The sequence below is a fragment of the Mobula hypostoma genome, chromosome 9 (assembly GCF_963921235.1).
Source record: "Mobula hypostoma chromosome 9, sMobHyp1.1, whole genome shotgun sequence".
NCBI lineage: Eukaryota > Metazoa > Chordata > Chondrichthyes > Myliobatiformes > Myliobatidae > Mobula > Mobula hypostoma.
The window spans coordinates 66,331,119-66,343,819 of NC_086105.1; the positions used below are offsets into that span (position 1 = coordinate 66,331,119).

The window sequence follows — 12,701 nt, forward strand, 5'->3', positions numbered from 1 at the left end:
AGCTTCAGTGGCTGAGATGGGAGAGACAGTGCATATAACAACCGTTGCCTGGGAGCTTCACCAGTTGCAGCTTTATGAGAGAATGGCAAAGAGAAAGCCACTGTTGAAACAAACTCACATGAAATCTCGACTAGAGTTTGCCAGAAGGCATTGGGAGACTCTGGAATCAGCTGGAAGAAGATTCTATGGTCTGATGAAACCAAAATTGAGCCTTTTGGCCATCAGACTAAAGGCTATTTTGGCGTAAGTTAAACACCACACATCATCAAAACACACCACCTCTATTGTGAAGCATGGTGGTGGCTGCATCATGCTGTGGGGATGCTTCACTGCAGCAACCCCTAGAAGGCTTGTGAAGGTGGAGGGTAAAATGCATGCAGCAAAATACAGGGATATACTGGAGTAAAACCCGATGCAGTCTGCAAGAGAACTGTCACTTGGGAGAAGATTTGTTTTCCAGCAAGAAAATAACCCCAAGCATAAAACCAAAGCTACACAGACATGGCTTAAAAACATCAAAGTTAATGTCCTGGAGTGGCCAAGTCGAGTCCAGACCTCAATCCAATTGAGGATTTGTAGCTGGATTTGAAAAGGTCTGTTCATTCATAATCCCCACGCAATCTGACAGAGCTTGAGCAGTTTTGTAAAGAAGAATGGGGAAAAATTGCAGTGTCCAGATGTGCAAAGCTGCTAGAGACTTATCCACAAAGACTTAAGGCTGTAATTGCTACCAAAGGCATATCTACTAAATACTGACTTAAAGAAGGTGGGTAATTAGGCAGTCAATTAGTGTTTAATAATCGTAATAAATTTCGACCAATTTGTATAAATCTGTTTTCACTTTGACACAAATGAGTCGTTTCTGTTGATCAGTGTCAAAAAGAAGTTAAATCCACAGTGATTCAATGTTGTAAAAGAATAAAACATGAAAACTTCCAAGGGAGAAGGGGTGTGAATACTTTTTATAGGCACCATAGATTAGGATTCTGTTAACAATCAAAGTTCTGTAATTGATAAGCCCCAAGGTGATAAGAAGCACAGATCGAGTGGACAGCCAAAGACTTTTTCCAGGGCGAAAATGGCTAATATGAGGGGACATAATTTTAAGGTGTTTGGAGGAAAGTATAGGGAAGTGAGCATGTCAGAGGTAGGTTTTCACACAGAAAGTTGTGGGAGCATGGAACACCCTGCCAGGGGCAATGGTAAAATTAGAATCTGATTTAATATCACCGGCATATACATTAGGGTTCCCTCTTCTTCCATTCCCCATTCTGGCACCTTTCCCTTCTCACCTGTCTCTGATACCCCTCCTCCTTCCCTTTCCCTCATAGTCCACTCTACCCTATCAGATTCCTTCTTATTCAGTCCTTTACTTTTCCACCTATCACCTCCCAGCTTCTTACTTCATTCCCCCTCCCCCACCCAGATGGTTTCACCTATATCATTCCAGCTTGTATGTCTCCCCTCCCCCCACCTTATTATTCCGGCATCTTCCCCTTCTTTCCCAGTCCTGATGATGGTTCTTGGCCCAAACTGTCGACTGTTTATTCACTTCCTGACCTGCTGAGTTCCTCCAGCATTGTGTTACTCTGGATTTCCAGCATCTGCAGAATCTACTGTTTATTTTAGGGACATCTAAGAAACTCTTAGATGGGCATACGGAAGATTGAAAAATGGGGGGGGGGGCTATGCAGGAGGGAAGGGTTAGATTGATCTTAAGAGTAAATTAAAAGGCTGGTACAACATAGTGGGCTAAAGGGCCTGTATTGTGCTACAATGTTCTCTGTTCTAATTTATTACCAGCATGTCGTTAGGATGGTGAGACACAGTGTGGTGCAGAAAAAGATGTACAACTTCTGCCAAAATGCTATAGGACTACCTACTTTGGAGGAACAGAGAAAACATGACATACTGGAAAACCTTGTGGAGTAGCACCCTGAAATGTACTTCTTGAAGGCTACGTTCAGTTAAAGAAATGCCTGTCCTGGGGCAGAAGGGGATTCTCAGATTATTGGGTCTGGAGTTTGGAGAGATTGGTATGAGACCAAATATTCCAGCAGATTCATACAGATGTATGGTAGACAGCATTCTGACTGGTTGCACACTGTCTCATGGAGGGGCCTCCGCACAGGATTGGAAAAAGCAGCACAACCCTCCCCACCTTGGAGCACGTCTTCAAATGGTGATGATGCAAGAAGGTAGGATCCATTATGAAGGACCCCACCACCCAGGACCTGTCCTGTTCTCATTATACCATCAGGGAGGAGGTACAGGAACCTGAAGACACACTCAACGTTTTAAGAAACAGTTATTTCCCCTCTGTCATTGGATTTCTGAACAGTCCATGAATCCATGAACACTACCTCACTATCTCTGTTCTCTTTTTGCTATCTATCTACCTGTCTACTTCTCTTTATTGTAATGTATAGTAATTTTTAAAATATATTAGACCATAAGACAAAGGAGCAGAAGTAGGCCATTCAGCCCATCGAGTCTGCTCCGCCATTTTATCATGAGCTGATCCATTTTATCCTATTTAGTCCCACTGCCCCGCCTTCTCACCATAACCTTTGATGCCCTGGCTACTCAGATACCTATCAATCTCTGCCTTAAAGACACCCAATGACTTGGCCTCCACTGCTGCCCGTGGCAACAAATTCCATAGATTCACCACCCTCTGACTAAAAATTTTTTTTCGCATTTCGGTTCTGAAAGGGCGCCCTTCAATCCTGAAGTCATGCCCTCTCGAACTAGACTCCCCCATCATGGGAAACAACTTTGCCACATCCACTCTGTCCATGCCTTTTAATATTCGAAATGTTTCTATGAGGTCTCCCCTCATTCTTCTAAACTCCAAGGAATACAGTCCAAGAGCGGACAAACGTTCCTCATATGTTAACCCTCTCATTCCCACTGTATTGCACTGTACAAAAGAACAAATTTCACAACATTTGTCAGAGATAATAAACCAGATTGTGATTCTGCCAGGAGTTGCTCAAGGAGGAACCAAAGACAAAGATGTTCTCACTAACGCTTTCAGCGGACAGTAACCGTGTCCTCCAACTCTTTCAGTCAATATATCCCAGAGTGCGTCAGCCAAATGAACGATTTGGCTCCATCTCCAATTACCTGGCAGTGTGCAGGAACAGACTGTTCCATCAATCTTATGAGTGGTCTAGACCGAAGAAAAGATGCTGTATCCATTACAGTGCTATAAAAGCATATTAATGAGTGAGTGTTAATTACAAAGAAAACTAATACCAAGTGCACATCCTCATGTGTTTTATTTGGTTACAGTCTCTACTGGTAACTTCAAGGAAGAAGTGTATTTATTAAGAATACCTATATTCCTACTGCATAGATATTCAAGATTGTTTAATGTCATTTAAGGGGAACAAAATAATTGTTACTCCAATTTGATGCAGCACAAAAAAACACAATAAGATAAAGAATACAATGATTAAAAAACACAATTACTATAAATACACAAGATAGATTATATACATAGGTTGATTGTATGTCCATAAAGTGATGCTAGGTACAGGAGTGTCTGTACATAAAGTGACTCGGACTTTAAATAGAAACGACTTACAGTGGTGGTGGGGTGGGTTGGTGGGTGGACGGACGTGTTAATCAGTCGTACTGCTTGGGGAAGGGAACTGATTCGCTAGCGATACTGCTGTGCACCACTACTTGATGTTGTTCATTCTTGACTAACATACAGGTTAACTAGGGCGGCTCAGTGCGCAGCAGGTAGTGCTCACTGCTCTAAGCTCCAGTGACCCAGAGTTCAATCCCAACCTTAGGAACTATCTGTATGGAGTGTGTATGTTTTTATCTCTGACCAGGTTGGATTTCTCCAGATGCTCCGATTTCCTCCCACATCCCAAAGGTGCCTGGCTTCGTTGGCCGCTGTAAATTGCCTGAGATGGTAGAATCTGGATGGAAGATGATGGGACTGCAATGAGAGAATGGGTTAGAGGGAAAATTAATGGGGAAGAGGGATCGCACTGTGAGCTGGCATAGACGTGGAGGCTGAAATATCCTCCTCCTCTGTTGGAATGAAATATTAAAATTTCCCACCCTGGTCATTCTCTCTTCTCTCCCCTTCCATTGGGGAGAAGATACAAAAGTCTAAAAGCATGTACCACCAGGTTGAAGACCAGCTTCTGTCCCACTGTTATAAGATTGTACAATAAAGACAAACTATTGATCTCCCGGTATACCTTAATGTCTTCCTGCACTGCACGTTCTCCATAAGACAACAATAATGTTGCTGGGTCAAAATCTTGTCAATTGTTCAGCCTGAAAATATAGAATGGATCTAACACGCCTTAACCACCACCACCAACCCCACCCCCACAAGCCTCGGGAGCTAACAACTTTAAAGATTAGAAAAGATTAGCTTTATTAACTGTAACACTATATTCTACAATCTGCTATTACTTTTCCCTTAATGTACTGAAATGATGAAATGACCTGTATGGATGGCATGCAAAACAATGTTTTTACTGTATCTCGGTACATGTGACAATAAAAATTCAAGTGGGACTAGGCAGAATGATGCAGTAGATGGGCCGAAATGCCTGCTCTATAACTCTAATTACAGATTAATTTAATGAACTGGGGTTAACTTCTGAGAGCAGTTAAATAATTTCAGTGATATTGTCATTTTGAGGAATGTTATAACAAGAGCTGTAGGCTCATGGGAACAAGCTCCAAAATCCTTACTCAGCCCTCCCACACAACTCCCCCTGGTCACACACCGTTGCTTAATGGAGATACATTGATGCTCCTTCAACGTTGCTCGGTCAAAGTCTTGTCCCAGTTTAAAATTGAGTATGGATCCAACACCCTTGAAGCCCCTCAAAAGCCTCAGGAGGCACTAGAATTTTAAAGATCAGAAAAGATTAGCTTTATTTGTCACATGTACATCAAAGCATTCAGTGAAATGCGTTGTTTGTCTGGATGTCCTGGGGGCAGCCTGCAAGAGTCGCCATGCTTCCAGTGCCAATATCGCGTGCCACAGCTTACGACCTGTACATATTGTGGAAGAAACTGGAGCACCTGAGGAAGCCCATGTCGTCACGGGGAGAACGTACAAAGTTCTTACAGATAATAGCGAGAACTGAACCCAAGTCACTGGAGCTGTAAAGTGTGATGCTAACTGCTACACCACCGTACCGCCCCACACCTGCTCAAGTTTCAACATTAGTGGACTAATCATTTAAAATAAAGTCAGGCCTCTCATTCAGTGGTAGAGATCACAAATCTTTATTAAATTAGCGATCATAAATACCATATTACAAGTGCCTATGCTTTAACAAGTGGTTATTGAGTGAATCCCAACAGTCCATACCTTGTTGCTAGTTTGCTACCATTACCATGTCGATAAAAATCATTCCCCAAAATAAAGAAAACCTGACTGGCGGACATAAGTGAAAGTGCTTGTGGTCCCATGACCACCTGTTTAAGTATTTATTAGTTAAGTCAACATCATGAGAAAATGTAGAATTTATGGAAACAAAGAACTTTGATAAATCTTAGTAAACAAAAGATTGTTTTGTGAATAAATACTGAGGTACATCGATAAAACATTTACATGATCCCATCAATAATGTGTTGACTTTCAGTATGTAAAAGGAATGCACAACACTGTTGTTTGAGACGTAATCTGTCTTTTTTCTAACAGACACTATAGGTTGCTGCGACAAAAACATTTGCTTAGATTCTAGTTTAAACGTACAAGACCTGCACAAGTCATTTTTGAACTGTATGCTCAGAAATCAAAACTACTGTCCAGTGCTATGGTTTGCAATGAGTTGGGAAGGATGGAGGTTACCAACAGCAAAACAATTGGAATAACTGATACAAAGTATAAAATAAACAAGTTTGGACTATTTTTACATCAAATGTCAGAATAGAGTCTGAGTTTACAAGCTACCACATAGGTATTAATGGCAGTGTTATGTCATGACAACTTGAGACGTTAACATAAGCTTAAAGACCAACTCTGGAATGTCGTAAGGCTTTTTTCTCCCCACTATGGCACAGCCCTGACATAATCCTGAACACTGGTGTGAATTCATGCACAAGGCACTGCTCTCCATCACTCCAACATCCTGCCCTCCAGAATACTTTTTAAATGTACATAGGATGCTGACAAAAGTACGTTAATCTGAATTGAACATGAACGCTAAAATCACATGGCTCTCTTTAAAGGACTGCACCATTCATAGACAAAGCACTGGTTACTTAGGGCAAATACTAGAAACAGCGTTCAGAAGTGGCTATAAGTGCACACCGATAGAACAGGCGAGGATTTGCACTGTTACTGGTATTCTAATACTTGCACATAATTTAATATATGGCTTCTGCTGAAACTGGCCTTCCTAAAGGAGTTGTAAAAACTGATTTAAGTCTGGAGCATCAACACACATCGAGTGCCTTTAAAGGATTGTGGTTCATTGCAATATAAGTCAATACATATATGAATATTCTGTATAATGAAAATCTTGAAAGCACTTTGTTATCGAACCTGGTCCAACACTGTGCCTAGTGCCTATACTCAGACATTCACCCGTGGTGAGGAAAACGTTGCTCCTTGCCTCCTCTGTTTATGGCTTCATTTGGTCAGGTCATGGTTAATTGAAAATGTAATTAATCGTGATCTGAAGCAGGATAAGGAAAAAAATGATGGCATAGTCCCTCTGCTGCAAAAAGTGGCCATTTGCACTGGGCTGGTTTGTGACTGTCCGATTCCGCAGAGATGCCAAACTTCTGAAGGAAGAATTCAAACACCATTTAGTGCAGGAAATGTAAATTGCACCAGAATTAATTAACAATTAATATTTAGAACATACAAGAGTACAGCACAGTACAGGGTCTTTGGCCCACAATGTTGTGCCCACCTTTTAATTTACTCTAAGATCAATCTAATCATTACCTCACACAAATCTGTACATTTTTCTTTTATCCATGTGCCTATCAAAGGGTCTCTTTAATGTCCCTAATGTATCTGACTTTACCACCACCCTTGGTACTGTGTTCAAAGCACCCACTAACAGCTGAGTAAAGAGCTTATCTCCCTATACTTTTTCCAATCATCTTAAAATTGTGCCCCCTCCTATTACCTATTTGTCAGTGCTTTTTGATAAAAAGGTAAATTTAAATTAAATATTGGGGCATGCATAAAGATTCACTAAATGATGACTTGCTAACCATCTCCTTTCATGTTACCTGTGCATCTATCTCCACCTTATCACTCAGCAAGGTAACTGGGGAGGTTCAATTTAAGACTAAGAATGTCTTTATTTGTCACGTGTACACTGAAACATACAGAGAAATGGGTTGTTTGTATCAGCAATCAACACAGTTTTTACGTGTATTCTTAAATCAAAAGTGTCTGTAAAAGGGAAAATACATAGAAATTGCTCGTTATGGTAACTGTATTTCTATTGTGTTGAAATGAATGGCATCAAAAGCACACACGATTGTTGAGGAAGAGCAATTACCAAAGGTGGAGACTAGGAAAAAAGCTCAGCCATTTGTAGAAATGAACACGCCAGATTATTGAATATAATAATATTATGGGAGCTCATTTGTAGGTAGGGGTATTCATAAGTTGAGTGTTTGTAACTTGGGAAGGGGCTGTAACCTACTGGCCCTGGTAGGTTAAGGTTCAGGATAAGAATGGTTAAAAATTAAGTGAAGTTAAACTAATTTCAAAACACTTATGTACAGGTGGAGTAATCAGTGGTCACTATTGTTTCAAAATGATTGATAGCGAGTTAAGTGACAGGAAGTATTAGATGTTGGCGAAGCTTCAAAATCTATTGAGGAACCAAAAAGAGGAGAAACAAGGAGATGAATTAAAATTCCAGATTGACTTCATGTCAATGATGTAGAGGGTGAACAGTTTTGGGGACGGTCTGGATTTACTGTGGGAATGTCCCTGTTGGTCAGGCAGCTCTCTGCTGTCCCCTGGTGGCAGCCTCTGATCAGTTCAACTTGTAGCCCAGTGAAAATGGAAATGTGTAACAAACTTGCTGGGAGGACTCAGCAGGTCAGGCAGCATCTGTGGAGGGAAATGGGAAGTTGATTTTTGGGGTCTGGTCCTGATGAAGGAGCTCGACATGAAATGTCAACTGTCCATTCCCCTCCACAGATGCTTCTTGACCTGCTGACATCCTCCAGCCGTTTGTCACTCGGGACTCCAGCCACTATTTCTCTGAATCACAAGCCAGCCACACGTTTGGAAGCTGCAATATACAAGAACTGGTTAAAGAAATCTGTTTAATTCTTCTTATTAGAGAATCTCTCTTTTAATTCCAAATCAATATTCGATATTCTGCAGACCTGACATCCCTTGTGGAAAGATGAATCAATATATCACATAGTAAGAGCCTACCACTATTGTTACAGATGAGAACAGCAGCTCTGGGACAATTCAAGACTCAGATGGCTGCACTTCAGACTTTTTTTTACCCCATCATTATTCATTGGAATAACAAATCTCCCAAATTTGCTATTTAAGAGTGCATCAACCAAAACTAATTACATAGAACAATATAGCACAAGTTAGCAACCAACAATTCAGTTGGCTGCTAATGCAAATGATGCATTTCTCTGTATGTTTCAATGTACATGTGATAAGTAAACATGAATTTTTAATGTCCTTCAGACCACAATGTTATGCCAAACTAATTAAAATAGTTACTAAATGCTTAACTAAATTAACCCCTTCTACCCACACAATGTCCATATCCCTCCATTTTGTGCAGATCCATGTGCCTCTCTCAGAGGCTCTTGAACATTCCGATTGTATCTGCTTCCATCACCACCCCTGGCAGAGCATTCCAGGCACCCTCCACCCTCCGCGTTTAATAAAAACTTGCCCACCACATCCCCTTCGAACTTACCTTCTTTCACCTCTAGCATTAGAACATTGACATTGGGATAAATATACTGGCAGTCTACTCCATCTATGTCTCTCATAATCTTATAAACCTCTGTCAGATCTGCAGTCGCCAATGGAAAAGAACATCCATGTTTTGAATCCCTGGAATTCTCCAGCTTGGAGTGTTGTGGAGGCTGGAGTATTGGAGTTTTTTTTAAAGAGGAGGTAATTAATTTGTGAAAAATCAGGAAATTCAGGGAAATTGTGAAATAGCTTGGAGAGGAGTTGAGGCCTGGGGCAGTTCAGGGCAGACTTGAGTTTTATAAATTTCCTGACTGTTGGAAGTTAATGCCTCGATAACAAAGACAAGCATTCCATATGCATACTGTACTAACTATGAGAGCATTCTAGATAAGATCATGCGTCCATCTGCAGAGAAAGACAACAATCCCACACCACCTTTAGTACCCTGCTTCATACCTATTGATCTCCTCTTGGGTGTTCTTTATTGAATCTATGGCACCAAGTAGTTCGCTGAGATCATTCACTTTCTTCCTCAGTCTTGCACTGTGTTTCCCTGACTTTTTTCCTGCAAGTAGAGCATGGGGTCTTACAAGATGATAATTACCGTTAAAGGAAACAGACCCAACATTGCCAACAGAAAGAGGCAAAAACAGACCCAGCATTTGCCAACAGAAAGAGGCAAAAACTGTAACCATTCTTGTTGTCTTTCCCGCAGGCTAATAGTCCAAGAACTCCACAGAAACATTCCAAGAAAAAACTGATACTCAGTACAAAAGAGGAGATGTTTAGAACAGTGGTGATGAAAAGGTGTAGATTTTCAAGGATGGGTTGAGGTGGAGGGAATTCCAGATTGTAGATGTTAGGCAGCCAGAGCCATAGCTGCCATGTTGGGCTGATATGGTGAGAATATACAACAGGCAGAGGTCAATAACACCTCGTATTCCGTTTGGGTAGCCTCCAACCTGATTGCATGAGCATTAATTTCTCCAACTTCTGGTAATTCCCCTCCCCCTTTCTGTTTTTCCACTTCCTATTCTGGTTACTCTCTCACCTTTCCCTTTTCTTCTCCTCTCCTGCCTACCACCTCCATCTGGTTCCTCCCTTCCTGACCTTTCTTCCATGACCCACTCTCCTCTCCTATCAGATTCCTTCTTCCTCAGCATTTTAACTCTTCCACCTATCATTTTTCAGCTTCTCACTTCATCCCTCTTCCCCCATCCACCTACCTTCCCCCTCATCTGGTTTCACCTATCACCTGCCAGCTTATAACTCCTTCCCCTCCCCCCACCTTATTCTGGCTTCTGCCTCCTTCCTTTCCAGCCCGAAATATCAACTGTTAATTCCCCTCCATAGATGCTGCCTGACCTGCTGAATTTGTGTGTGTTCCTCAAGCTTTCTAGCATCTGCAGAATATCTTATGTTTACCCTTTGAGGGAAGGTTGCTCCAATTGACCTGATCCAGTAAAATTAACAGCACTGTGGGGTAATCATCACATATTTGTGCTGGTGTCGTGTTTATTTGCAAGGTGTGAGGCAAAAGAAATTATGAATCACTGTTGGATGTCCAGTGGAGCATGGACCTGAACTCAGATGAAGATACCTTGATTAGGGTTGAGGAACAGTGGGTAAAGAGGTAAAAAGGAAAGTGTTTTGGTGGAACAAAAAACAACAAAAGACCATACGCACTTTCACTCTCCGAGGAGTCTTGCTGATCCAGTTCTGGGCTGGAGCAGCCACTCTCAGGACTCTGTTGTCCACTGTGTTTGCTCCGGCTTCGCTTTGGTACGGAGACCTACAACAATGACATGGAACACACAATCAGCCTTAAAGTCCTTTCATTGCTAAAGAGCAATAATCACACATCACAGGATTGTTCAGCACAGAAGTGGCTGTTTTGGCTTTCCCTACCCATGATACCCATCTCCGCCACTCCCATTTACTGCATTAGGCCCATATCCCTCTGCTCCTTCCTGATCCATGTACCTGTCCAAATGACCCTTAAATAGGATCGTATTTGCCTCTAACACCTTCCATGTGTGAAAACTTAACCCTGTATCTCTCCTTTAAAATCTTCCCTTCTCACCTTGAACCTGTAGTTCTAGACTCCGTTGCCCTATGAAAAAGATTTTGATGAACTGTCTTAACAATGACTCTCATGATTTTATCAACACCTTTGCGATCATATCATATCCATTTTGTTAGGGTTATAGAGCACTACAGCACAGAAACAGGCCCTTCAGCCCATCTAGTCCATTCCAAATATTACTCTGCCTAGTTCCATCTGGACCATAGCCCTCTGTACTCCTCCCATCCATGTACTTATCCAAAACACTATCCAAATTATTCTTCTAACTGTAATATTTTCTGACTATTTTTCCATTTCTAACACAATTTTTTTCTAAAACACTATTTTTATCAGATACTCCAAAGCAGAATTTCATTGCTGTAAACTGACTTACTAATGGTAATAAAATCATTAAACATAGATGGTGCTCTATTTGTACAATAAACGATTTCCTTGAACAGGAAGTTAAACTACCACATATAATCCAATAAGCTAGCATCAGCTAGAATACCACAGGATTTCAATCAAAACTGACAAAGCTGATGAAGACACCTACCAAGATACACTCACTATCTTGTGTCTTGTTAACAATGAACATTTGCTCTGGGAAACAATTTTTGTCCAACTCCTGATTAATAGTTCGGTAACAAATTTAAAGATTGAATAAATATTGCTCCATGCTTTCTCAATGGAGTTTTTAAATATTCCAATTTAGGTAAGAATCCAAATTGGCTACTGGCCAGATCTCAACTCTATTCTCTCAGAGACATGGGAGAAGAATGAGGGCATTCAGCCCACTGAGTCTGCTTTGCTATTTCATCATGGCTGATTTATTATCCCCCTCTACCCTATTCTCCTGTTTTTTCCTGTAACCTTTAATACCCTTATTAGTCAAGAACCTATCAACCTCCAGTTTAAATATACTCAATGACTTGGCTTCCACAGCCGTCTGTGGCAATGAATTCCACAGATACACCACTCTCTAGCTAAAGAAATTTCTCCTCATCTCTGTTCTAAAGGAACATCCTTGTACTCTGAGGCTGTACTCTCTCATCCTAGACTCTTCCACTGAAGGAAACATCCTCTCCACATCCACTCTATCTAGGCCTTTCAATATTCAATAGAATTCAATACTTCATAATATGAGAATGAGTTTAATACTTTGAAAAATCTGGTAAACCAAGGGCAGCAACTACATGGAAACATCACCACCTCCAGTGAGGGCAAGATCTTGGCTTGGGCATACACAAGCCAATATTTCATCACAGAAAGGCCAAAATCTAGGAATTACCAACTGAACAGTTCAGTGAGACTACTTTGATCACACAGAGGCTGCTGCAGTTTAAGTAAATTAACGACCACATTCTCAAGGGCATCAATAAATTCTCATTTCACAAGTGATGTACATAATCTGAGAATGAATGAGAGGCTTTAAAAAACCTACCTAACCTTATGACATACCGCAATCAGGAAATATTAGTCACATTAAAGAATCTTAAATAAGTGAAATATTATCACAATATGTTGGTGCATCAACAATCTGTGTTTTAGTGCAGTACGCAGATTTGTACCCACAGTTCTGTACAATCACTACTCGTTATGGGTCATACCATCGAGAGGAAAATAATTGTGGCTGCTAACAATTCCAATGCCTTTGTGTGGAGTAATGCTGGCAGGACAAGGGGAAATGAAAGGGAGGAAGGAGATCGGGGA

At 41.1% G+C, this 12,701-nt stretch overlaps 1 protein-coding gene across 7 annotated transcripts in view; it reads right to left on the reverse strand.

Moving 5' to 3' along the window:
* Positions 1-5,258: 5,258 nt before the first annotated feature.
* Positions 5,259-12,701, reverse strand: part of osbpl8 (oxysterol binding protein-like 8) — a 253,659-nt gene continuing 246,216 nt past the window's right edge. For all 7 annotated transcript variants that reach the window (XM_063058446.1, XM_063058442.1, XM_063058444.1 and 4 more), the window contains 3 exons: positions 10,610-10,715; positions 9,380-9,488; positions 5,259-6,780 (listed from right to left, as the gene is read on the reverse strand). In XM_063058446.1, the coding sequence (XP_062914516.1) occupies positions 6,645-6,780; positions 9,380-9,488; positions 10,610-10,715 (351 nt within the window). In that variant the 3' untranslated portion in view covers positions 5,259-6,644. The remainder of the gene's footprint in view (positions 6,781-9,379; positions 9,489-10,609; positions 10,716-12,701) is intronic.